This window comes from Didymosphaeria variabile (assembly GCF_027946475.1).
Source record: "Didymosphaeria variabile strain IMI 356815 chromosome Unknown scaffold_2, whole genome shotgun sequence".
Taxonomy (NCBI): Eukaryota; Fungi; Ascomycota; class Dothideomycetes; order Pleosporales; family Didymosphaeriaceae; genus Didymosphaeria; species Didymosphaeria variabile.
The window spans coordinates 3,384,017-3,408,273 of NW_026611621.1; the positions used below are offsets into that span (position 1 = coordinate 3,384,017).

The 24,257-nt window shown below is 53.3% G+C and overlaps 8 protein-coding genes across 8 annotated transcripts; 4 read left to right on the forward strand and 4 right to left on the reverse strand.

Annotated features, from left to right (window-relative positions):
* Positions 1–3,814: 3,814 nt before the first annotated feature.
* Positions 3,815–5,606, reverse strand: N0V89_002816 (uncharacterized protein; the record flags this gene model as incomplete). Its single annotated transcript, XM_056211622.1, has 4 exons — positions 3,815–4,695; positions 4,743–5,152; positions 5,199–5,453; positions 5,503–5,606. 4 exons carry the CDS (start codon positions 5,604–5,606, stop codon positions 3,815–3,817), a joined length of 1,650 nt encoding a protein of 549 aa, XP_056075095.1.
* Positions 5,607–8,896: 3,290 nt separating this feature from the next.
* Positions 8,897–9,253, forward strand: N0V89_002817 (uncharacterized protein; the record flags this gene model as incomplete). The annotated part of the gene is made up of 2 exons (XM_056211623.1): positions 8,897–9,142; positions 9,194–9,253. 2 exons carry the CDS (start codon positions 8,897–8,899, stop codon positions 9,251–9,253), a joined length of 306 nt encoding a protein of 101 aa, XP_056075096.1.
* An 817-nt stretch (positions 9,254–10,070) lies between these two features.
* On the reverse strand, positions 10,071–11,764 carry N0V89_002818 (uncharacterized protein; the record flags this gene model as incomplete). The annotated part of the gene is made up of 6 exons (XM_056211624.1): positions 10,071–10,259; positions 10,326–10,460; positions 10,532–11,200; positions 11,308–11,338; positions 11,392–11,677; positions 11,758–11,764. The coding sequence occupies 6 exons, from the start codon at positions 11,762–11,764 to the stop codon at positions 10,071–10,073; spliced, it is 1,317 nt and encodes a 438-aa protein (XP_056075097.1).
* Positions 11,765–12,778: 1,014 nt separating this feature from the next.
* N0V89_002819 (uncharacterized protein) lies at positions 12,779–14,341 on the reverse strand (the record flags this gene model as incomplete). Its single annotated transcript, XM_056211625.1, has 3 exons — positions 12,779–13,891; positions 13,939–14,027; positions 14,080–14,341. 3 exons carry the CDS (start codon positions 14,339–14,341, stop codon positions 12,779–12,781), a joined length of 1,464 nt encoding a protein of 487 aa, XP_056075098.1.
* A 1,180-nt stretch (positions 14,342–15,521) lies between these two features.
* Positions 15,522–16,027, forward strand: N0V89_002820 (uncharacterized protein; the record flags this gene model as incomplete). Its single annotated transcript, XM_056211626.1, has 2 exons — positions 15,522–15,746; positions 15,890–16,027. 2 exons carry the CDS (start codon positions 15,522–15,524, stop codon positions 16,025–16,027), a joined length of 363 nt encoding a protein of 120 aa, XP_056075099.1.
* Positions 16,028–17,355: 1,328 nt separating this feature from the next.
* Positions 17,356–19,356, forward strand: N0V89_002821 (uncharacterized protein; the record flags this gene model as incomplete). The annotated part of the gene is made up of 2 exons (XM_056211627.1): positions 17,356–17,538; positions 17,596–19,356. The coding sequence occupies 2 exons, from the start codon at positions 17,356–17,358 to the stop codon at positions 19,354–19,356; spliced, it is 1,944 nt and encodes a 647-aa protein (XP_056075100.1).
* Positions 19,357–21,242: 1,886 nt separating this feature from the next.
* On the forward strand, positions 21,243–22,131 carry N0V89_002822 (uncharacterized protein; the record flags this gene model as incomplete). The annotated part of the gene is made up of 2 exons (XM_056211628.1): positions 21,243–21,434; positions 21,487–22,131. 2 exons carry the CDS (start codon positions 21,243–21,245, stop codon positions 22,129–22,131), a joined length of 837 nt encoding a protein of 278 aa, XP_056075101.1.
* A 1,073-nt stretch (positions 22,132–23,204) lies between these two features.
* On the reverse strand, positions 23,205–23,696 carry N0V89_002823 (uncharacterized protein; the record flags this gene model as incomplete). Its single annotated transcript, XM_056211629.1, has 1 exon — positions 23,205–23,696. The coding sequence occupies one exon, from the start codon at positions 23,694–23,696 to the stop codon at positions 23,205–23,207; it is 492 nt and encodes a 163-aa protein (XP_056075102.1).
* Positions 23,697–24,257: the final 561 nt, after the last annotated feature.

Sequence of the window (24,257 nt, forward strand, 5' to 3'; positions counted from 1 at the left end):
CTTCGCAGACCTGAAAGGGGCGCCTCCCCCAGAGATCAGAAAGCATCTCACAGCGTACCAATTCACGCCTTTCTGCGTGCGGTATTTTTGCAGCACGTGCGGCTCTCATTGCTTCGTGGAGCATCCTCAGGCGGAAAAGGAGGAGTGGTATTGCACTGCGGGGATTATTGAGCCCAAGGAGGATGAGGGTGTTAAAGATGTGGTCCAGCTCGTGGGGCATATGTACATCGACGACTTAGGCGATGGAGGATGTGTCCCACTCTTCCTACCCATCACAACGAACGGCGAGTCGGAACTTTACGACGCTCGATCCGGGACGCAAAAGCTCAGCCCGCAAGCTCTTTACGCCCGCGTGCAGAGTTCTCGCCAGCATCCCGCACCTGGTCAGGAGGAAATGCTCGAAGCACGGTGTCACTGCGGCGGTGTCGATTTGAGGATCAGGAGAGCGGAGTACCCAACAGAACCTGAGGGCGTGAGGAGCTTGATGAAGACGGACGAACCGCACAAGTACCTCGCGCGTTTCTGCTCATGCCGCTCTTGTCGCCTATCCATGGGCGTCTCACTTAGCCCGTGGACGTACGTCGCGCTGTCTTCTGTCCTTAATGTCCACACATCCAGACCTGTACGCTTCGGCGCCGACGCAGAAAATGGTGGTGCGAATGAGGGGCTGGATCTGAAGCATCAACACAGCAGTGAAGGGGTTTGGAGAAGTTTCTGTGGTAGTTGTGGAGCGAGCGTGTTCTACTATACAAGCGATGAGACGAGGAGCCATGTAGTCGATGTCGCTGTTGGATTGCTACGAGCGAAGAGTGGCAGTATGGCGAGGGAGTGGGTGGGGTGGGCAGATAAGGAAGTTAGTCATGGAGACGAGTGCACCGATCACAGCCAGGTTGAGTGTATCAAACAGCACGGGGAGAGGATATGATCAGACGAAGGGATGCGGTTGGGAGTAAGTGGGATGGTTGTGAAATAATACTTGCGCTGCTCACCTGTTGGAAAGTCGAAGTGTCCTTTGGAAGCGTTGAGCACGGGGATACCCAGGCATTGGGAAGGATCGAACGTAACCGTGGTACTAAATTCATATTCGTGACTGTGTCAACCTTCCGACCACTCAAGCACAAGATAAAATAAGTCTCTGGAGTCATGCAACAGTCAAGTCATATCTACACATATCTCATGTTTATAGAATATATATCCCTCTCTTGACGTTTGCTGAATCTCCAAATTAGACTACGATCCCGACTCTGAACACCATGTCGTCACTCATATCATTTGCAGCTTTATACACGAAGGAAGGCCGGTCGAAAGTCCTCAATGCGCCCATCAGTCAGTGGCAAATCCGGCATATCGTGCAGTACCTTGGACTGAAGCACAAGCCTTGCAGGAGCTTGACTTTATTCACTAAAGGGAAAGTCAACGCTCTTGCACTGGATATCCGGCGAACAGTCCGCGAAATTTTATCCCTTATTTACGGCCCTGAAGAACCATCTAAACCTGGATCGGCGCCTACAAAGTTTGAACTCAGGGACGAGCCAGCATTTATCGACATTGCCAGGACGATCAGCATGGAATACGGACCGTTGCTATGGGGTTCCGAAGCGAGAGAGCATCTATATGAACCACCAAAAGTCCGAGCATATCGGGGTTTATACTGGGATAGGCCGGCTGATGCTGAAGTGGTTCGGTTTCTCATCCGATGTTGGCTGATCAGGCACGCGCACTCTCGCCGCAGACATCTAAAAAGATACCGACGAACAGCGCTATGTCCAGAGAAAATTACGAAGAGACTTGAGATAACTGCAGCAATAACAACATACCGATCACGAAATATTAGACCGAAGTTTGCTGTAGGCAACGACAGCGACAGCGATGACGTACCGCCAGTCCGAAGACATACACGCATCCAAACCAAGCATGCAGATGATCTGAACGACAGCGACAGCGACGATGTACCTCTAATTCAGAGGTGTGTACGTTTTCGAACCCAAGATGCAAAGGCCGACACCGACAGCGACGACATGTCGCTCATCCGAAGGCAAACACGCACCCGACCCAAGACTGCAGATGATCCTGATGCCGACTATAAGCCAAGCGATGATGGAAGTCCACCACCATCTTCTCAACGACCAATGGAGAGTGAGTCCGATCGTACGTCTTCAAGGGAGAGTTCAACGTTCTCAGACCTTTGTCGCGAACACTCCTTCAGTATCTACTCAAACGACATCGAGAACAGTTACGAAAGCCAAGTCGAAGCTCAGAGAAACCCTCCAAGATAAACCTATCTTTGGAAGCCCCATGCCCCAGTCGATCCGGACATAACAGACGACAGCACGGTACCAAAGCTCCTCCAAGATCTCGGTATGATTCTGAAACACCAGGAAAACCAGAAGCTGGGGATCTCCGAGGTCATTGACTTAGGCTCTAGCCCTCCTTGCAGCCCAGACAACAGTCCTTGAAGAGAGAGTAGTATCAGGCATGTGATACCGAGCATGAGTCGCGATTTGATGTTGAAAATCAAGAAGCGGGTGAACTCGGGAGCCAGAGACTTAGACATGAGTTCAGATAATAGCACGAATAGCGGTTCTACGAAGAACGGTAGCAGGAAGGCGACATTGGTTGTACGTGCCATGTCGGAGGAGGAGGAAGAAAGAGAGGGCGAGACTTGAATCTTGAATCTGCTGTGTGGGATAGAGGCGAGCTATAGGTGTAGAACTCCAGATGTTTTAAAGGTGTTGTCGTGCCCTAAGCATAAAACAAGGCCGGATTGAACGGTTGGCCTGCCTAAAGGAAGGGGGGGGGATAGTTGGTGGACGTTGAATTAAAGGCACAACATATAAAAGATACATGCAGAGATGGCCTGCTCTCAGGTGTATTGTAATGAATCAAAGTGGCAATTGGCAGACTAGAGTTGACTAAGAGCGTAGTTCATAGTTGCAATTCTCAGTTTCTATGTTTCCAGAGTACAAGGCTACGCTTCAATCGCCCTCAATTGTCCTTTACACCGAATATACATCTCGAGCATTATCCGCAAATAATGAAAGATCAACCACGCCGCACCACTGCAAACCCATCCGCCACCCAACACATCGGATACGCCATTTATTCAACTACGCTTTGATATTCACATACCCCTACCTATAACTCCCTGCCTTACCACCTTTTTTTCTAACAACACATGCACCACTCTCCACTCATCTGCCAAAAGCCCCACAACACAATATCACTTCGGCGCGGAGATGATCTACTACATCTCCACGGCACTCTTCCTCCCGGCCTGAGGCCATCCTCCGTACGAGCCTCACACCACCATCCTCCCTGGAACCCTGCAGGCGTTTCACGTATCGCCACCGGTAGGAAGAAGACCCGAACGACACTTGACACATGACACATGACTGGCACCTTGGCGCTTGGCCACGGCTGAGGCAGGCAGGCAGGTAGGCATGCAGGCAGCATGTATGTGCGGCTCTGCGAGTTTCGTCGCGTGGCGGTCCGAGTTCGAGCTTGGTCGGCTGGTAGAAGTCAAGGCAATGACGCGATGTGCAATCATCATGGCACAGCACAAATGAGGCAACAAGCTATTGTCATGGCGAGCACTGATTCAATTGATGCGAAGATACGCGACATACATACGAGGCTAAAGTAGCACACTCGTTCATACAAGTAAAAAAAAACGTACAAACCCTCTCCCACAAGCGAAGGGGAAAAGCGTAGGTATTTCCATAGCGTAGGTATTTCCGTTTCCGACTCTCTCGCCATCAGCCGTCTAGTCCGGCTGGCGCCCCTATCTTCCTGCATCGTACACAGTAAATAGCATCTAGAAATGCTCCTTCCAGAACTTGAAGTTGACCTCCTGGCATTTCGCCGACTTGCACGCCCTCTTGATGTCACGTGCTGCCACGTTAGGACCGCAGAAGTACACACCGACGTCGGTGCGCAGAGTGCTCTCGAGGCCGCCAATGTACGTTCTATCGAGGATACCATCGCGCATGCCGCAGAGCAAGCGCTGGAAGTCGGGACGTCCAAAGTTAGTGCGGGACTTGAGCTCGGTGAGGGGATCCTTGTCCGTGCCAACTGAGTTGAGCACAATGTTTTGCGCTGTGTTGGAGTCGATCTTCTGCGTGAGGTATGTGTGGATGCGCAGGAACTGCTCGTTCTCGTTGCCGCCCATGGACTGTGCTTCAAGCGACGAGAGAAGCGTCTGGAACCATTCGAATGAGGATGTGTCTTTGCAGACCCAGATGAACTCGACACGGCGGAGACGCTTAGGCGGGTTGGGGCTGAGGCGCATGTGGTAGATGGACTTGAGGATGGAGGCCCAGGGAGTGACACCAATACCGGTACCGATAAGCACGGCAATTTCATTCTCGAAAACGTCCTCAGCGGGTGCTCCGTAAGGCCCATCAATCCGGAGAGCGGGCATCTTCTGGCCGTGTTGCAGAGCGATCTCGTACATGCCCATAGGGTCGAGGTCGTCGTAGAGCTTGGATTGCGACATACCCGCACCGAGAGCATCGGCAAGAGAGCGCGTGAAATCACCAACCTGGCGCACGTGGACAGAGATGTACGGGTCCTGTGGGCAGGAGGTAATGGTGAAAGGATGCCACTGGTGGTAGCTGACTTCTGGGCAGTTGAGGAAGAGCCACTGTCCAGGCTTGTACTTCATGCTGGGCTTAGTAAATTGGATCTCAACAGCATCTGTTGACCGTTAGTCTCAGCTCGAAACTCGCTAGCGATTGACTTACCATAGGGATGGCGGACGACCTTGACGATCTGGGTCTGCCTTCTGCAACGGACCTCTCGGTACAGACGGTCGAGCAAGTACAGTCCTCCTCCGACAAGCTCCCATCGCCAGCCTTCATAGCCGAGGCAGTGGCCCCAGAAGTTGTCGTGATCGAATGGCGAAAAGGGAGCAGCGGTATCACGCACGAAGCAACTAGTGGCGTGCGTATACATGCCGAGCAGGAATGGAATGAACAGGTGGTGGGTATACCAGAAGGTTTCGAACGACTGCTGTCGAATCCTGTGGTGGGCGGTGGTGTAGATGAGCAGCATCATCAGCAACATGAGATGGCCAGTGACACCGCCGGCCTGGGTGTAGTGAATCTCGAGAGCAATCTCCGGACGAACTTGTGTTCTTTCGACGTTGAAGAAGCTGGCACAATTAGCTACATGCAGCCAGACTGCGAGGTGATACGTACTTGACATAATGCGCCGAGGTGTGAATGATGGTGAAGAAAACCATAGCGTAAGCGACTTGTCGGTGGAACCACATGGACTCGTCCAGAGGTAGCCATCTAATCTTAGGTCGAATCATTCGTAGTATATTTCGGCACATGGGCATGACGATGACCATGGTGTCTACTGACAACACCAAACCCGCACCACGAGACGTCCACACGGAGAACTGAAGGGCGTTCAAAGGTGCAAGTCGAGGTTCGGCTGCCTGTTTCCACCTGCGGTAGGTTAGTGCTTGCCCAGGGACCATGGTGAACGGCAACGTACCATCCTATGCCAAATATCGCCCAGTGGAATCCCCAGAAGAAGAAGTTGAACGCCAGCTTCTTTGGCGCGAAGAAGCCGCGCCAAATCGATCCGCCTCCGGCCATGATTACTTTTCAAGTGTCGATAATAATACGTCTTATATCCTGCACCAAGCGCGGAGCATCAATCGCAATCCAAGAGGGCCGGCCGTTCAACGGTGATTACAAGCTATTAAAGAGCGTACGAGGTAGAAAAGCGAATGTCGACCGGAGAGCAAGGGACCCAGTCGACTTCAAACCGGCCAGCCAGATACGAAGTGAAGAAAAGAATGTCGGCGTCAAGCGACGGTGGAGGGAGTTGGGATGTTGTAGGAGGGAGCGGAGGTAGAGATGACGACCAAGGCTTCCGGGCACCCAGGGTTAAAGAGGGTAAGCTTTCGGGGCTCGCTAGTGGCTGTCGCGCAGATCAGGTGGATCTCGGAAGAGCAGTGCGGTTTAGGAGGACGGCACGCTGTGATGAAACCAACAGGCGCGTTCGGAACGGGCGTGGCTCAAACCGAAGCCCTGATGGTTTGCTGCATACAAGATGCAATAAGGTGGATTACAATTTGCAGCCTCCAGAATAGGGATGGCGATCCAGGCAGAGATGAAGCGGCACGAAACCTGGAATGGCTCGGCAGGTGCGATGGCTTCCCGAGTGTGTTGTTGGGGTGTGCACCTATGCGATGTGTGCCTAATGTATGAGGAACGTCTCAAACCTGAAGCGACAGGCACAGAACCATTTTTCCTTGTAGCGGGATTGACTGATGGGGGAAGAGAGGGCCGTTCACCCTGGAGTATGCACGGTTATGCGGCAAAGCGCGCGGGAAGCACGGGTGGTGTTCAATGTAATCGTTGGGTCCGCGTTCGACGACGGTACAATCAATTCTACAGCGGGTTTTTGGACACGTTCTTCACAATCTTGTTGCGTGCCTGACCCGCCGATGTCGTCTTGACAGCTGCTCTGTGCTGGGGGACTTGGGCTTGTCGCCGTGAGCGAGAGGCGGTTCGATGATACGCAGGGGTTCGCTGAGACAGTTCACGTTGGAGCTCGGACAAGGTGACGTGAGGGAAGACGTGGCGCGCGCAAATGGAGAGAAGCACAGAGGGCAATGTGCTTCCAACAGCAATTGTCAAGCAACAGCAGTGTATGCGACGGAGGTGGAAGAAGTGAAGCTAGATTATGTGCAGCATTGCGCAGAGGCGCCACGACGCTGGCGAGGGACAGCGGTGTCTTGGAGTGGATCCACATGCAAGGTGCAGCAATCGAGAGGCTGCTGGGTAACATTTGCTGGAGGCGCCGAGGCGTGAAGTCGCGTACAGGATGGATATTCTCAGGGCGTGTGCAGGCTGTGGTTGGCAGCACGACTTTGGAGGGGGCTGGACGCCGGGCGTGGCGTCACCGTGTGAGCCAATGTGCGTGGGCTTGTAACCGCTCAGGACCCTGCACTAGACCCCCCGCAGCGGGCGAGCCAGACGGTGAGCGCCCATCGACGACTGCGTCCAGGTCCCACCGCGGCCACGCGGTATCTACACAGTGCTGTGGTAGTCGAGCTACCGTGTGAATGGAAAGGCATCGCGAGTGGGGCTTTGCGTTAGGGCTGTGATGGCGATGCTTGTGGCGAGCTGCGAGCACCAGTTGTCTCGGCTGTCGGGTGCCCTCTGAGCCTCCTCGATCGGCTGCAGCGGGCAGATGCTGTGCGACAAAGATCTCACCGAGGCTCGAATCCTGCGCTGCCGAGTCGTGCATGGTTCAACGAGAGCGCAGACGGACTCGAACGGGCCGAGGGTGTATCGTGCACTGCCCGATCGGGAAGGGCAATGGCAGTGTGATATCAGCATTGCGGGCCTTCCAGAAAGCCACTCCCTCTCCGACGGCTGCGGTCTGAAAACAACCTCAGGCCATTGTTTGGGGCATCCGTCGCTCGCACCTCGCAGACAGATGCATACCCCAACCTGGCGCGTCCGCAACCTTGGCGTTGAAAGCTTGACAGCCGTTGCAGCAAACAAAGTCATACGAGACTCGCTCAGTATCAGCCCATATTGTTTTGACAGCACCTGTCAAGCTTCTGGTGGATCGCTGTCGCGGGCGTCGACGCCAGCTTCATGCCTGAGCATCCAGCATCCGGAGGCGGCTTCCCGGGCCTGCAGCTTCTGATGTAAACGTTGTCGTACGATGTTGTTTGATGATCCTGCAATGACCTGCCTGGTCTGCTTCTGCCGCGCCGGGGAGGCATTTGTGTATCCTGAGGCGTTTCTTAAACCGGGACTGAGGCATCCGGCACGGGCCCATGGCGGCTTTGGGCATGGTGGACTGTGGAGGTCATTCACCGCATCTTGCCAGCCATGGCATCATCCAACGTCTTCCAAGGTTCTCGTGGCTGCACGTGGGATGAGCATTCCAGCGGGTCTCGACTGCGCGTCTTGGAAATGCGATGGAAGATGCACCGACGAACCAGACGTCGACGCGCGACTACCGAGCCATCTCGCACCACGGCATCTGCTTGGCCCCGCCGCCACGTGACGCTGCGGTATGCCCATGGACTCAGTATGGATTCGCACTCGCAGCCAAGGGCGAGCACGGCGACGCTCACTGGCGGCGTGCAGGTTGCGGCTTCAGGCCGGTGCTGGTGGCTGCAGGCGAGAGGCAGGGATGCGCCCGCCGTGGCACAAGACACGCATCAGCGCCCCCCGCCACGGCCAATCAGCCCCATTCACTCTACGCGGCGGGGCCCGGCAGCGGCTAGAGGGCAGCGCATCCCAGCTCGGGCTGCCCCAGCGCATGACATGTCTTTGCATTTACGGCCGTCCTGCCCTCCCCATCCATCGTCGTGATACACCACCCGTAGCATAACCGCACCCTTTCTGCCTCGAACACTGCCTGAGCCCTCTGCTCCACCGTCGCAGGACAGCCTCAGCCCGCAATCGTCCCTTCCCGTGCCTGAGTCTCATCCCATCGCCGCTTGGACGACACTAAGCCTGAACCGCCTGCCCGTGACCGACGAACGCCTCGACGCCTGGTATAACAAAACCCTAGACCCGCCCTGGGCTGCCAGTTGCTCTCTGGTCTGTAGCTACTGGTAGCTCGCTGCGCGATACAGTCGTTTACCTTTCCGTTCTCTTCGCCTTCTGCCGCCGGGTCGGTCTTGCAACTCGTCCTTTCTTTTAATACCTTTTGCGAACCTCGGAGCCATGGGAAAGTTAATTAAGAATCATTGGGCGCGCCTCATCGTCCTGACCGCCGCTGCCTGTGCGTGTTCCTGAGAAGTCAATTCGGCACTTCGCCATTACTGACTGCGTGACAGACCAGATAGCTGCAGCGATTGAGGCCTTCTTCTGGCCCAAGATCTTCTGGGATTTCTTGACAAAGAACCTCGATGGCGCCGTCAAGCCTGTTCCCGCGCTTCAGATCATCAACATCATCATGGGCGTGGTGGGACTGGCGTGGGAGTGGGCCCGTTGGTTTCCTCGCCGGCTCTGGCCTACACCGATCCATCGAAGCCCGCCTGATCATCTATCCCATCAGCGCTCTCGTCGCGCTCTTGATTTACCAAGGCACCAACGCCGGTCTTTACTACATCATCGGCATGATGGCATACTTCTGGGCCTACAGCGAAGGCGAGGTACGTTCTCATCCAGCATTACATCTTGCATCCCATACTGACATGCAAAAGGTTGTCTGCCCCGAGCCATGGACCCTCCCCAAGCGTGGCTCGACGCGTCGTGGTGTATAGACCCACCCAACAGACTTCACTTCGCAGTCGATGATTATCACGCGGCGGGCACCATTGAGCGACTGATACCATTTTTCTCATCTACCTATTTCCCGCGCAAAGTGCGCGGAGGCGTTTGGGATGCATGACCTGACCTGACTATCGGACTGGATAAAGACGCATCGCGACGCAACTTTCTCACGATTATGCTTTTTAACTACGCATGGTAATCTGACCAAAGCAGCGAGTATTGCACTCGCTAGCTATGTAGCAATACAACACCAAATCAAGCAAAAACATTGGAATACTATTGATTCGCTGCCCCTCTTGAAGACCATCGTGAAGATCCTAATGATTCGCTTTCGCAACCTTGATTGTCGCATGAATTCCGTCTCCTATGATTTGCGCGCCCAAACACTGAGGCAGGCCTCTGAGGCAGCTTAGTGTGTCTGAGGCTTGTGCTGAGGCTGCGCGGGTTTCAGGCCTACCCGCGCGCTCGCGTATTCACATAGTTCACTACTACACCCAATAGCCTCCGACGGTGTAGGCCCTTTCGTCTCTTCGTTCCTCAAGGCACAAGGAACCGCCTCGTCGGAACTCTGCGTCGGAGCGAAAGCTAAAGATCCGGATGATTTGCTACTGGACGTCGTTGAGATGGTTCTATGTTGGCGGAGCAAGAGGTTGTTATGGCCGTGAAGGTTGGAACACGAACCAATTTTTCGGGAATTATATACCAACATGCTCTGCCTCGAAGCAGTGACTCTTACTATATGCGCGTGTGCTTCGCCAGACCGAAGGGCACTCAACTATCAATCTATTGCTAGAAGATGCGAAGATATCAGACTTCTCGTCGGATTATCTTGAACTTCATGTTCTTTTGCTTGACGAAGCACACATATTCGCACTCAAGCTCCGCATTCGCATCTGCGCGTTCAAAATCATACTTTCGCAGCAGCTGTGGCACAGCCTTCGAAATCTCCATCGGACTGATATTCTTGCCTAAGCAAGTCCTAGAACCGTGACCGAACTGCAATCAGATCAGAGATCGTATCCCAACGATTGTGGTTCTCTGCAGAAAGTGCGATTCACTTACAGGGATCCAATATCTGTTCATGGCGGAGACGGTCTCCTTGTCGGCGAGCCACCTCTCCGGTCTGAATTGATCGGCGTCCTCACCGAAGACGGCTTGGTTGGCGTGTGCAACCCAACAGTTGATTCCGACGGACACCTTCAAACTCGATTAGAAATCTCTACCGGAAGACTCAACATGTCGTAAACGTCTCTGCACGTGCTACTCACTCCTTCCGGGAAGAATCGCCCAGCGATATGGGCACCTCCCTTTGGCACAATTCTAACCAGGGGGAAAGCAGCAGCCGGGTGGATCCTCAGACCTTCCAAAATGACGGCTTGGAAATATGGCATGGTCTGGGTCTCTGCAAACGTTGGAGGGTCCGAAAGCTGGCCGTCAGCCGTTTTCTCGTCAATCTCGGCGCGCAACTGTCGTGCTATTGTCAGACATGGTACTGCAGGACGGGGAGGAAGAAATAAATTTGCCTTAGCGAGAACTCTGCGGTCCATTATTACGTTCCATAAGATGGCGCTCAGGCTGATGCTTGTCGTATCTGTACCAGCTCCGATGTTCTGAAGGCAAGTCAAGAAGACCTTCTCCATGGGAAACTTGGCTGGGTCCTCGCGGTGCAGCCGCAGCACACTAGTCAAGAAATCGTCTCCACTCTCTCCGGTCTCTTCATCTTGCCATTTCGATAGCCGTTCTTGGATTTGCTTTCCTGCGAAATCCATGACCGCCGCGAAGCCGCTGTTGCCAAAGAAACTGGACAGCTTGAAGATGACTCGGTGCCATTCCGGGTACACGCCAATCCGGGCAACGTATAGAAGACTTTGGTGGATGTTGGAGATCATGTTCATACAATCTTCCCCCTTTTTTAGGAACCCGAAACGCTTGGCAACCTGCAATATTTGGTCAGACGTGTGCTCTCCTTGTTATTCACTGTTGAGTGAGAGTGGTGCTTGCGAACAGTTATGGCGCCTATTACGTCAAAAGCGTAGCACTGAACCCACCACTGCAAATCAATCACTTCGCCGGAACTGTGTTAAGGTCAATTGATTGACAAATCCAAAGTTTCCAGCTGCGTCCTTACCGAGAGATCTCTGAGAGCCTTTGATCGAACTCTTTGATGCATTCATCTACCGCGTCCTCCATCTTCCGTAGTGTCTTTATAGAGTAGAATTGAGCAATTTGACGCCGATGTGTAGCGTGCTTTTTCGCATCCAGTTCCGTGAAGACGTCGCGAATGGGCATGTCGGGACTCGCACTGACGGAGTACCATTCTCCCTTGGCGAAAGTAGATCTAGCGCCGTAGAGGATTTGCACAGCAGATGGATCGTCGATGGAATAGTGATTCGGTGCTATCCGGACAATGGGCCCTTAACCTTTCAGTCAGTAGCGTGATCTACATCAAATTTCCTTCCCAATTGAGATATACATCGAAAAATAACTGAGGGACATACCATACTTGCGGTGTTGCTTTACAATCACCTTGTGCCAGTCACCGCGCCAAACCTGACGCAAATACCAAAGACGAGATAGACGGGAGGCAAAAGGCCCAGGTACTGAACGAAGAGGACTCAAAATGGGCCTTGTGATATAGTGCACCAGCAAGACCCCTACCAATGCCGCAACCAAGCACAACCCAAGACTTGTCGGAGAGAGCAAAAAAGTATGGGCTAGGTCGATCTCGGAAGCCATGTTGATCAGAATTCAAGAGCGCAGTATATATCCAGAAAGAAGGAGAGATAAGGAAGCCCTGGAGTTTCTAAGTAACATCAAAGGCTGCGATACTCTTTTTTATATACAAATCGGGTGGCCAAGACGGGGTGCGTTGTAAGTCCAGTGTTATAAATCGTGAGTACCTACCTATGGTACTCTCTACCAATGAGGTCGCTGTCGATCGAGTCCATAAGCCGCGCACGGACTCTACAAGGGAGTGTTAGAAATTACTAACGCTCTATTACAGGTAGCGTGATCTATTGTTCAACCCGACAATGAGCTTGTAAAAGCGGGGCCACTCCTCCGGGGCAGATGAACGGGGAGTCTGGCACGCCCCGTCGATTTCGCCCTCCACCTCATATTGGGTGTAGTAGATACAAATACCACAACCCCATCAGCTACTGCGAACGTTAAACTTAAAAGGGTTCTCTGCATTTGCAAGCACCTCCTGTACGCGTCCGATGCTGCGTCGTTGCGCTGGGCTGAGTGCGTACATGTACATGGTAGGCTTGGTTGACAAAAGTATTGGGAACCCTATATGTATCATCTGCGCCTCGCTCGCGATGCGAGATGGAGTGGTACAACAATCCGAGCACCAACATTGTATAGTCAGTGCATATATTACTGCTGTGCGCCTGTATTGAGCAGCATGTCGACGTGAACAGTTAGTGTTCGTGCGTGAATATGTTGAGATAGATGGCGTTGCTTCTCGCGCGGCGTATTGTTGGATACAACAACCCTACAGACCTACACACTGTCTACCCCTCAGGTGGATACACCACGATCTTCTCTATATCCGCGCCCTTCACATCAAAGCCATTGCTCAACCCTCCAATCTTGATCTCGTTGGTTCCCTTCTTCAACTTCAGCTTCAACGGCGTACTAAGAATTATCCCTTTGTGCGTGTCTCTTTGGTACAGCGACTCCACATTCTGCGTGTCTCCGTTCAAGACAACGCTCGCAATCCTCCTCAGCTGCCAGGCTCCGCCGATCCGGTCCGGCGTGCCCCCCGGTTGGTCCCCGAAGCCCATGTCGTCCGTGTTCTGGTAGTAGAAGCTGACCCACTGGCCGTCCTTCGCGCCGTTGCCCTGCACATTGGAGAATGTTACGGTGGAATCGTTGCCGTAGATGCCGGTTAGGAGGGAGCCGGTGTCGCTGAAGGTGGCTTCCTGTTTGAACGCACTGCCTGCTGTCTTTGCCGACGGCGCTTGATAGATGGTCCCCTTTACTTCACGATACTCGCCGGTCTTGACGTTGAGATCGTAGATGTCGTACCATTCTAGCTGCAGCGACTTCTTCTGCTCATTGATTGAGACGGGCAGCCATATGTATCGCGACTCCCAGAGGGAATTGGAGTCCCATTGGTCGCCAAGGTAAAGGTAGGTGGTTTGCTTGCGGCCTTTGATGCGCAAGCTGAAGCCGGATTGCGAGTTGAAAGTGCGTGTGTTGAGGGGTGCGACGATGAAGGGTTGGGACCATGGCCCGGAGAGCTTGTCTGCGCGGAAAGCGACGACGTTATTGGGGCGGTAGCCAGTTTTGTGACTCATGAGGGCGAAGTAGCTTTTCTCTGTTTGGATGATAGTAGGTGCCTCAAGGTCAAACTTGTCGAAGCGGTGGACGACCGAATCGAGGGCGGTTTTGTTGTCATTATAGCTTGTGAGGTAGACATCGCGGGCTTCTTTCCGGTCTCCGTTGGAGTAGAGGGCGTAGGAGCGACCGTCTTTGTAGTCGGTGAAGAGGCCGAAGTCTTGGGACCAGTTTCCTAGCGGGGAGGTTGCGTCTACAAAGCTGTACGGACCGGTGATGTTGTCGGCTTGGGCGAAGCCTTGTAAGAGCAGCCCGTAGGTGGAGTTGTCGGCGTGCCAGAACATCTTTTCCTGTCAGTGTACTGTTCTTGCGAATGCGCATGGTCACATACTTGGTATTTCTCGGTGGCATCGCTGTATATGACCTTTGGTCTTTGGATGATCATTTTCGGGTCGAGGTACGGGTGTCCTTCTTCGGGCTCTGGTTTTTACTTAATATCACACACAAATTCAGCAGACCAGCTCTCACATACTCAAAGCCAACCCATGCGATTCCCAAGTCGCCAAATCGTCGGAGCTGTAGACAGCCACTCCACCACCCTCAACCTGCCCTTGAACTTTGTACTCGCCGAACAAGAAGAACTTGCCCGAGTCTTCGTCCACCGTCACGCACCCAGCATGTGCATTGACCAAGTTCCCATCAGTATCGCTCCATCGTGCGCCCGGAACGATCCATTTCGCGCTCGCTAGCCCAGCAGCCAGCAACAATTGGCTCGACAGCCATGAAACATACATTGTCCGATTACCCTTACACGAGATGCGTCCTCAGTGGCAAGAGGTACCTTCTCAATTGTAATATGGGAAGTTTTCTTATATGAACACGAGCCAAGACGGTTCCGGGCGCAATTACCCCGAATCCAGGAACGGCGCGGGGCTCCGCATCTTGGAGCGAGCGACGATCATCGTGTTTCTCCAGGTTAAGGAACGCGCCTTCGATTCTCGGTTTTGGACGCGGAGAAATTGGTGCTGCAATGTCGGTCGAAGGGCCTTGGTGATTATATACTCTTCTCATGTCATAGGGCCAAGTACCAATGGTATGGTACATATGATAAAAGCTCATCGTCCCGGTTTCCGGGTTTCGGGGGATGTTGCTACCGAAGGCGAACGTGTTATATCCTATAACTTTGTCTTGGGAATTTTGTGTAATAGCTTGAGTCAGGAACGTTGGCAATGTTCGTTCCTCTTCGCCTTAGGGTTTTGTCGCACCTGCACTAACCGCATTATCCCAATTTCCACTCATTCACATCCAAAATCAACCTCGACATGAGACATAAACAAAAGTCTTAGGACCAGCGGTCACAGGTTTTGCAGAAAATCTGCGCCAACTTTTTTTTGCATATAATGCGCAAGGTCCTTCGAGAATTCGCAGCTTGAGAACACCCGGAGCAAAGAGGTTTAATACGTTGCTCGTCCGCGGTACATGGTATGCCGACCTTCTAAGCACGTAGCTCTTGCTTGCTTGGAAGCAAGACTCTGCGAATAGTATTTTGAAATAGGCATAACTATGTATCCTAGCGACGAGGATTCTTTCCCATTTCTTGTCTTATATTACGACTTTATGCTTTACGTTATCTAGGCTATCAATTAGTTGTCGCAAAATAATATCTGGTTTAGCAATCGGCGCATTCAGTTGCCATCGGAGAGGTCCCGTAGAGATATTCTAGCAGTGTTCTGTCAACTTAGGTTACCGCGATGTAGAGCAACTAATCTTCATGCGTCCAAGCGGGGCATTCTCAAGTGTCGCCACAGACACAGGCCCCCCAAACCGCTGATCCTACGTGCGCTGAGTCACTCAGTAATCGATAGGGAGTGTTACCTTCGGTCTTCCGACCTTCTTCAACCTTCAACCTTACAGGGTACTCAAGCATTTGAGACACCCCGCACTCAAACACTCCCTAATCTCCCTACCTTCACCATGACTCAACCCTACACCGGTCCTCCCTCTCGCATCTCCCTCCACGTAATATTCCACATCGACCCCTCCAACATATCCGCCTTCTTGAAAGCCCTCAAGCCGGCCTACGACGCCGTGACTGCAGAGCCCGAGTGTGTCTTCTTCGAGGTCTACCAATCGCCCGATACACCTGGCAGGATCAAGTTCGTCGAAAACTGGAACGCGAGTGTGGAGTGGTTAATGAATGTAAGCTCTACCTCGACTCATAGAGATTCAGTACTAGTTGAAGACGCTTTACCGTACCGCACGTTATAGATAATGTGAGAGGGCACAACGGGGAAGAATGTTGGCAGGGCCGGTATTCGATGGAAATGCTGACAATAGCACAGGTGCAGATTCCGAAAGAGTACTACAAAGAGTATCAGACAACTACGAAGCCGATGTGGTTGAAGCCTGTTGAGTTCGAGGTATTTCAGAGAATGCCGGAGAACGAGTGGGTCACTGTGAAGGATGCGATGTTGAAGTGATCATCCCAGCAAAATCAGCAGGCCAGTAGCACCGGCAGAAAACCATAAATCTGATATTACTCCTGCGATACAGCGTACTTGCTCTTCGCCCTTATCCTCGTGCCGTAGACGTGGAACAGACGCGGCGCGGTCACCAGCCATGCGCTTGTTAATCTATGATGCTTAAAGTCCAGTCTATACATATTATTAGAGAACGGAAAGCCTACGATGACTATCCTTCCAGAGACGAATAGCTGATAATGGTGAAGACTGCGGTGGCTGATGCGGAGTCCCGTCCGCGTGAGTCGCTACCGTATTGGTACAAGCTGATGAAGATGTAGACGATGCCGTGCCTGGGAAAAGCGCGCGGCAAGCGGAGACTAGGTTGATATCTCTGATAGCGAAGATGCGCTGAACAGAGTAGATGCTTGAGACTGGCTGGAGTTTTGTAGATGTTGTCGGCACGGACGAACATCCCTTGGGGCAGATTCGGAGGCTTGTTCAGGTAGACAACCGATCTGTTTGCGAAACCTGCGACTCTGGAGAAGTGAAGGTAGGGATGGGAACAACACGGTCAAGGGGCGAGTGGGGGATGCGTAAATGAAGTATTCGGTTTCCCCCAGGCGCTGTATTCCACATTGCTGTGTCATATCCCATCGTCTTTGTGAATTCGTTGGATATCCGCATGCATAGCATAGCGTTAACCTGAAAGCTGTCCCCGCCATGAAGTCCGCCGCAGCGATCTGCTACGGTCCATCCTCGTTGGCGTTTAGACGAGTCCAACCAATCCTCGCTTACTCTCATCGCGGGTGGTGGGAATGGGAACGAGCTTCCTAGCCAGACATTTTCGAAGTCCATTTAATCGGCGGAAATGGCCCGCTAGAACGACATGCAAGCGCGCATTTGTATATTCCTTACTCGGAACTAGCGGTGGTGACGTCAAGACAAGAACTGAATACTTTCCTAGCGTATGATGTTGATACATAACTGATCGTACCGGTGCAATGAAGGTTCAATGAGGAAAGCGAGCCTTCCGTCTGATGCTCTGCGTTGAAGGAAGCCATGAGTACGGCGCTGGGTTGCAGCGGAGGTCCAAGGGATTCGCCAAACTCCGGAATGGATGGCATAGCAGGGTGTAGCGGTTTCAGCACACTCGAAGAGCGTTCATTGAGTTTTTCGTACTGCGAAGTTGATAGCTTCCAGAAGCTGGGTGTATGTCGAGGGTCATCCCGAGCTTTCGGAACGGTAAGCGCACTAGACCCGATCCGGAGTCTTGTTTACACGTTCTCTCGCGAAACGCCGTTTGAGAGTCGCAACAACTTCCGATCTCACGACACTCCAACGCCGCGATGGAGGGCACCTTCAACCTAAAGACGGCTTCCGAATACATCAACAATTTACTACTCGCACGCGGCTTACTACGCGATGGCAAGAAAATACAGTTTGCGCATCCGTCACGAGGAGAGGGAGGGAAGGAAGTCACAATGGCCCAGATAATCAACCTGGTGCACGATCTGTTGTTGAAGCGAGACGTAAGTTCTTGTATGGATAATTTACGTTTGCCTGTTGCTTATGCATCGTCTTTGCAGCGTGATCAAGAACAGCGAGAGACAGTTGCCGGCACCCTTCGAAACCTGCGCAGCGAAGCTACGCGCCAGACGCTCGCCATCGAGAGGCTCCAGACGAAGAATGCAGACCTGGCGCGACAAGTTTCCCTCGCTCAATCGCAAGAGCGCTCTGCACGCGCTGCCCTCCGAACCGCCGAATCGTCTGCCCGCAGTCTACGCGAAGAGATGGTGCGACTCAAGACTACAGTTCAACAAGTGCGAACTAGCTGCGCGAATGATATACGAAAACGTGAGGTCCAAATACAGCGGTTGAAGACGCATTTGACCAGCCAGCAGCGTGGGAACAAGACAGGTCTAGTCGGCGCGAGCATTACGATCAATCCTGGCATTACAGGCGCGGGAGGGCTGACATCCAGTATGCGTGACGATGCGCCCAATGTCGATGACCCTCAATACAGTCTAAAGCAAGAAACGACCGAGTTCCTTACGCAACTTAGCCAGACTCTGAGCGATGAGAACGACAACCTGATTGGTTTGGTGAGGACAGCCATCACTACCCTCAAGGAGCTACAAGGCATACCAGAAGAACGAAACGAAGGCGAGGATTTGTCGGTCATCAAAGAGGAGGAGGACAGGACATCACAAGGGATGCTTCACGCGCTACCCACAAGCTACGAGGCATTGGCTACCGAATTAGACACGCTGCTGGAGAATCTAAAGCACCTTCTGACGAACCCCAATTTCGTGTCCATCGATGAGGTAGAGTCGCGAGAAGAGGAGATACATAGGCTGAGAGCAGGCTGGGAGAAGATGGAGACCAGACTAAGGGAAGCTTTCATGCTGATGGAGACATGGAGAAGACGCATGGCTAGTGGAGGAGATACAATTAACCTCGACGAGCTCAAGATGGGTCTTGGTCTGGGCCTGGGACTGGAGTCAGTAAACAGGGAGGACATGTCCTTGATCGCAGAGGACGATGAAGAAGACTTTGAAGAGGAGGGCACGAGCTCTGTCTTCGACGAGGATGTAGATGAAGCAGAGGATGCAGATGAACCCCAAGATCCACCATTTCTAGAGGCGCCATTACGCGAAAAGACACCGGCCTCAGAGATATTCAACTTGAAGCTGCAACCAAATCCTGCAGCGCTTAAGTTGACCAACGGCAATCCCAAATCACCCTCTAGATCGCCCCGCAAAGTCGCATTCTCAGCGTCGATCCCCAACACACCTTCTCAGGTGGAGGACGAGAACACAGAGGCATCCGAGCTCAACCTTGTCGGTGTGGAAAAGCCCACGCGCCCAACATCCCGTTCTGATGAGCGCACATCCCGGTCGATAAGCAAGGATGAACGGCCACCTCGTAGCGTACGTTGCGACCTCATTGTGGACAAGCTCTGCAAACTGGCGAGCAAAGACACATTCTCTTCCTCTCCCTCATTCTCAACACTCGACGCAATAACCGCTCTCGCTTCTAACGAAGACTGGCAGGCAAAGAAGCGGCACTCGAGCCCACATGCGCACCCAGACGAACCGTCGCCCAAGCTGACCGTGCAGGATAAGCTCAAAGTCGCGCAGGCGGAGGCGGCAGCAGCCGCTACTGCCGAAGCATTGCAGGTCAGGTCGGCCAAGAAAGAAAGGCATGATGCTGAAGGTGTGGAGCGAGAGCGAAAGCAGAGGCGGCCAAGTCGGTCGTCGCCAATGAAGACTCGTATCGGTGGGCGACCCAAGCGGAGAAAGAGCACACTTACGCCTGAAGAGCTAGATACTCTGCTCGGAGTATAGGGTGCAAGCGAAGCTCGAGCTGAGTTACATACCATGATACGATGTACGAATACATGCATACCTAATCTCTTCACGAGTCGGTGGAGCTCATGACGTTGGTGCCTGGTGCCCTACTCTAGCACGGCCAACTTGTTGGGCTGGACCTTCCAGTCTACGGGCGTTGGTTGGTGTGAGACCCACTAAAGCAAGTTTTTGGATGGTGTTGCGTGAACGAGTACGCATGATCACTGGCCAGGGATGGCGCGTAAGCATGAGATATCTCCGATCGAGCTCCACTGCCGATAAATTGGGGGCTGGAAGGTCATCTTGGTGAACGAATCAACAACAGTATACCAGGAAGTACGATTCAGTCACGTACGAGTTCTACTGGACTTGAGCAACGTCTCCCTAGGCAGCAAACATTGAGTGAGACCAGCGAGCAGGAAGGACCGTGAGACTTTTAGGTTTCGGCCACGGTGCCGCGATATTGCAAAGGGAGCCTGATGTGGGCTTCCACGGTGGTTCTTCGTCCAGCCAGGGTTCATAATCATGTCACGGCGTCGCAACGTTGGCCGCTCGAATGGCTGGGTTGCTCGAGCCGCTGTGCCCTTGGATCCCCCTAGAGAAGTCGTCATGCTCCCTTCACAACTGTGCTGCACATCATCAAGCCTATCTTTCACGCGATCTCTTGCTCGCGATAGCACCGTGGGCACACTCTTCGAAGGCAGCAGGTCGTGGTGGTTGCACCGGCAAGCCACCGAGCTATTAGGCGCCGAGTCCCACTCTGGTGAATTTTGTGTTCAGATGACCGCCGTCTGCGCACGCGATTGGAGGCGATGCTCAGCTGGGCTAGTGGAGGTGTGAAAAGGCCGCAAATTAATGCAGATGCAGCAGGGAGGGGAGTGCAAAAAGACGCGAATGCGGCAGGGAGCAGGGACGCGCAGACGGCATAATATGACCCGCAACGGCCAGTTGGTGACTCGTTTGGGGGGTTTGCTGCAGTGTGATGGACGCGGGCTGCAGGCTCTCGCGAGGAATCACAGAGTGGTGGGCTTCGGGCGCCGTGGTTGGCTGCATGTTTTCACTCGGCAACCGTGCACGACAGCCGACCCACTCTCCACGACCCCGCCCAGCGCAGCCAATGGCAGTGCTCCTCGCCAACGCCCGGCTACACAACCCTTGGGCTCCACCACTCTCGCATCGCGGTCAAGCGCTGGCCTACATTCGATAGACTGCAACCCACGGCGCCTTCCCTGCCCGCTCCCTGCGATGCAGCTGCACAAGCAATCAATGGCACCCGGGAGGAGCGAGACCTCTTCCGAACTCTGTGTAGTGCGAGTGCAGCCAATATGCCGGTCGGTAAGCCCATCCCACCCTGCCAACCGGCGAGGGCCCGATAAATAAAGGCCTTGCGGCCCCTCATCCAGCGTTCTCTCTCCAGCAAGCGTGTGAAATTCCAAGAGCTGTGTATCGTTGTTTCCTTGTACCCTTTTTTTCTCTTCGTTTCTTTCCCCTCCTACACTACACATCCGCCTTCGGCCTGGTGCCCATAATACCATCTTTACCGCCAACCTCACTTTTTGCATATTTACGACCGTCTTTGTCTCGAAAGAGGAGAGACAGTTCTTTTACGCTAATTCGATTCGATACTGTGGCCGGTCCACAACACACAACGTAATACCAGTTCTCTTGCTCAGGACGCCATCACCATCTGCCTCAGTTTAGTGCTTGAGACAGCACTTCGACCGACCGGCAATTGCGCAACCTCGCTTTCTTCACGCTCTCTTCACGCTCTACTCAGCAATCCGACGTCTATCCATTAGCTTGGCCGGGACCAAAGGAAAAAGAGTATCATAATTTGCAAACCTTTCCCCAATTGACAGAAAGAGTTGGATCCAATCTCTACAATGGCAGCTATCCAGCTCAACTTTTCGCTCCGTACGTCGAGCGGCTGCAAGACGGTGCACCTACTAGGATCGTGGGATAACTACGCGGGACAGCTTCCGCTCTCCAAGGACCCAAAGAAGAGCGGTGGCTGGTTGGGATGCTTCAAATTCCAGGGAGCGACTCTGAAGCAGGGCCAGCGGTATTGGTACTACGTGCGTATTCCCATTCTCTTCGCTGCACACGACCTCGATCTAACAACCGCAGTATATCATCGACGGCTACCACGTCTCGCACGACCCAGCCAAAGACCACACCACAGAGCCCACCACTGGCCGCAAGCTCAACATCCTCGACATCCCCAGCAAGACGTCCAAATCTTCATCAACATCGCACCACACATCTTCCCGCTCCTCTGGTACAAGTCGCGAACAGCGCCGCGTAAGCTCCCAGTCCATCCCCAAGGGTCGCTCCATTTCGCCATCCAAGATCGTCGCGCCCAAGCCGAACCGCCCGTATCAAACCCGCGAAGTCATCCAAACACAGTACGACAAGGCGACGCTCGACGCGTTGTCCTCCCGCTTCGCACGTCACACTATAAGCCCTGCTTCCTCAGCCACCTCAATTTCGGAAGACGACGAATCGGAGTTCGACTCTGATGACTCCGGCTCGGACGTGCCGTCTCTCACCTCGCGGTCCACCAACTCGTCGTCTCCATCAAGTGTCTCCTCGGGAAGTAGCTGTTGCACGTGCGAGCGGTACGGCATCACGCGCTCGGGAGATAGAGTCAAGCTCGACTGCGGTGGTTCCCGCTGCGGATACAGCGACGATAGCTCTGAGTGTTCATCGGAAGATGAGCACATGTACGAGCAGAAGACTACCCGGAGGCAGGGTGTCGTAATCCGATCTTGATCACCCTTGCCAACCCGTCAACCTGGCGTTGTCATTGTTCGATCCAACTTCTTTTCTTTCTGTCCATATTCATGATACCTTTTTCCTTTCCTTGTTTGACTCATATCACTTTGGGGTTATGATTATGATTGCTACGGCTATACACGCTCATTGGATAGAACGACTACGTTTTGTTGCTGCTGGTGTTGGAGCGTAGGAAAGGAGAGAGGAAAGCAGGCAGCAGTGCGCGCGAGAAGGCACGCCATGGGAATACTCTTTTCAGTACCATAGGTATGAAGAATCTATGATTCGCATGGCTCGTGCGTGAAACGAATCTTTTGGCCCGACGATGCTATGATGCGATATGTGATGCCCTGTGACGGGTGCATTGACTGGGCGGTGGTTGTGGGATTGCTCCATCGCGATCGCCAGTGAGACGTCGGAGCAGTAAACAGGACGAAGACCCCCGTGCCCTTGGTGTCATAGACACCTCGATCGACGGGCCAAATCTACTGCCCGATTGGGTATTTTACGCAGGCTGCATCATCTTCAAGACGTAATCAGAGTTCGACGAGGCTCAACCAGCGACTCTGCTGTAGTTGTGATTTCATCGTCCAGTGCGCAGAAGGTGATACAGCCACGAAGTCCAGCCGAGAAGAGGCTGGTCCGTGATGGCAAGTGTTATCAGATGCGATCGTTTTGATAGCAGCTTCCTTGATGCGAACCGTTCTCCTACCACCTGCTCTGGCAAAACGAAGTCCACACCTTGCTTTATGACTAGCAGTCACTTGCAAAGGTACAGCCAGTACTATCTAGACACTAATCGCAATCCAGGCCCCTTGATTTCTGCACGGGATTGTGGGCGGCCACGCTGCGACCGCCGCCAGATCGAACCGCCGTCAGCGCGGTTCGCGGCGGGACTTATGCGCTGCAATCCATGGTTTGGAGTGTTGCCGCTTTGGGTATGTTGAGCAGTGTGGGGTGAGGTAGGGGCCGAAGTTTCGCAACGAGCTCGATTTTGGAGCGATTAAGCCATCGGGTCAAAGTCTACGGTGCGCTATGATTTGAACTTGTTTTGTATCGCCCGCATGTACCTATTGTGTGCTTGTAGTGAGAAAGAAGTTCGTTACATCGGGCAGATCGCCCGAACGATCGTGCAGGATCTCCACGAGGAGCAATGCAAGGGGGAGGATGGCATCCTCAGACAGAGCCAGGGAGAGGTGTGCATCGGCGAAGGCATTCCAAAAGGTAGGCGGTTGAATAATCTGTTCGATGATGCGGTGTAGGAAAAGTCCGTCGTACAGTTGCTTGACGGCTGGGTCTGCCTGATATCGAAGTACCGAGGTCGTAGGCCCGTTTAGGAAGGCGCTATCCCCAGAAAAGCGAAACGCCTTGGCAGTAGCTGGCAAGCCTCCAGTAGACGCGACGATGCTTTCCACACACTTGACCGCGTCTTTCTGCACAGCCAAAGCCTCCAAGAATCGCTTACCATCTGCCAGACTCTTGACTTCCCGATGACCGTGGATCACCGCGTTGTACAGCTTTGTCAAGCCGGCGAGCCGCTTTTCGGCTGCCTCGTCAGCCATCTTCGTCGGGTTAGAGGCTGCAGAAGAGAAAAAGCAGCTTCTGGCGAACGAGATCACTAGTGGCAGGTCCAAGTAGGCGATCCAAATGCTGTCCGGAGGTTCGAATACGGGCGTTTGTCTATTTGACGTGACAGTCCTCTTCGAGGAGAATACGCAGCGATAAGAAACAACGCGAGCGATTGGAACAAGATGTGGTTCGTGTGTGGCAGGCTGTGTAGTGATGATTGTCCGCATACTTCGGAACATCTCCAAAAATCGACATTGGTCACGCTGATGCTGTACCACCTGCGCAAACAACAAACAAGCCAAACCCCCACTCAGGCTTGCTTGCTCGGGCATCATCCTGGGCTTTGTAAGACGGGCCTCTCTCAACTTGACACATCAGAGACAGCTTCCTTCTATATCTCATTCGAAATCATTTCAACTGAAAAAGACCATCACAACAGTTTTTGTGGACTATCGACCCCATCTGTACATTGATTCCCCTAGTGCACCCGAACCAAGCCTGAGCGTGAGGACCCCTCTGGTGTTGGTTCCGCTCCGGTACCCTACGCAGACAGC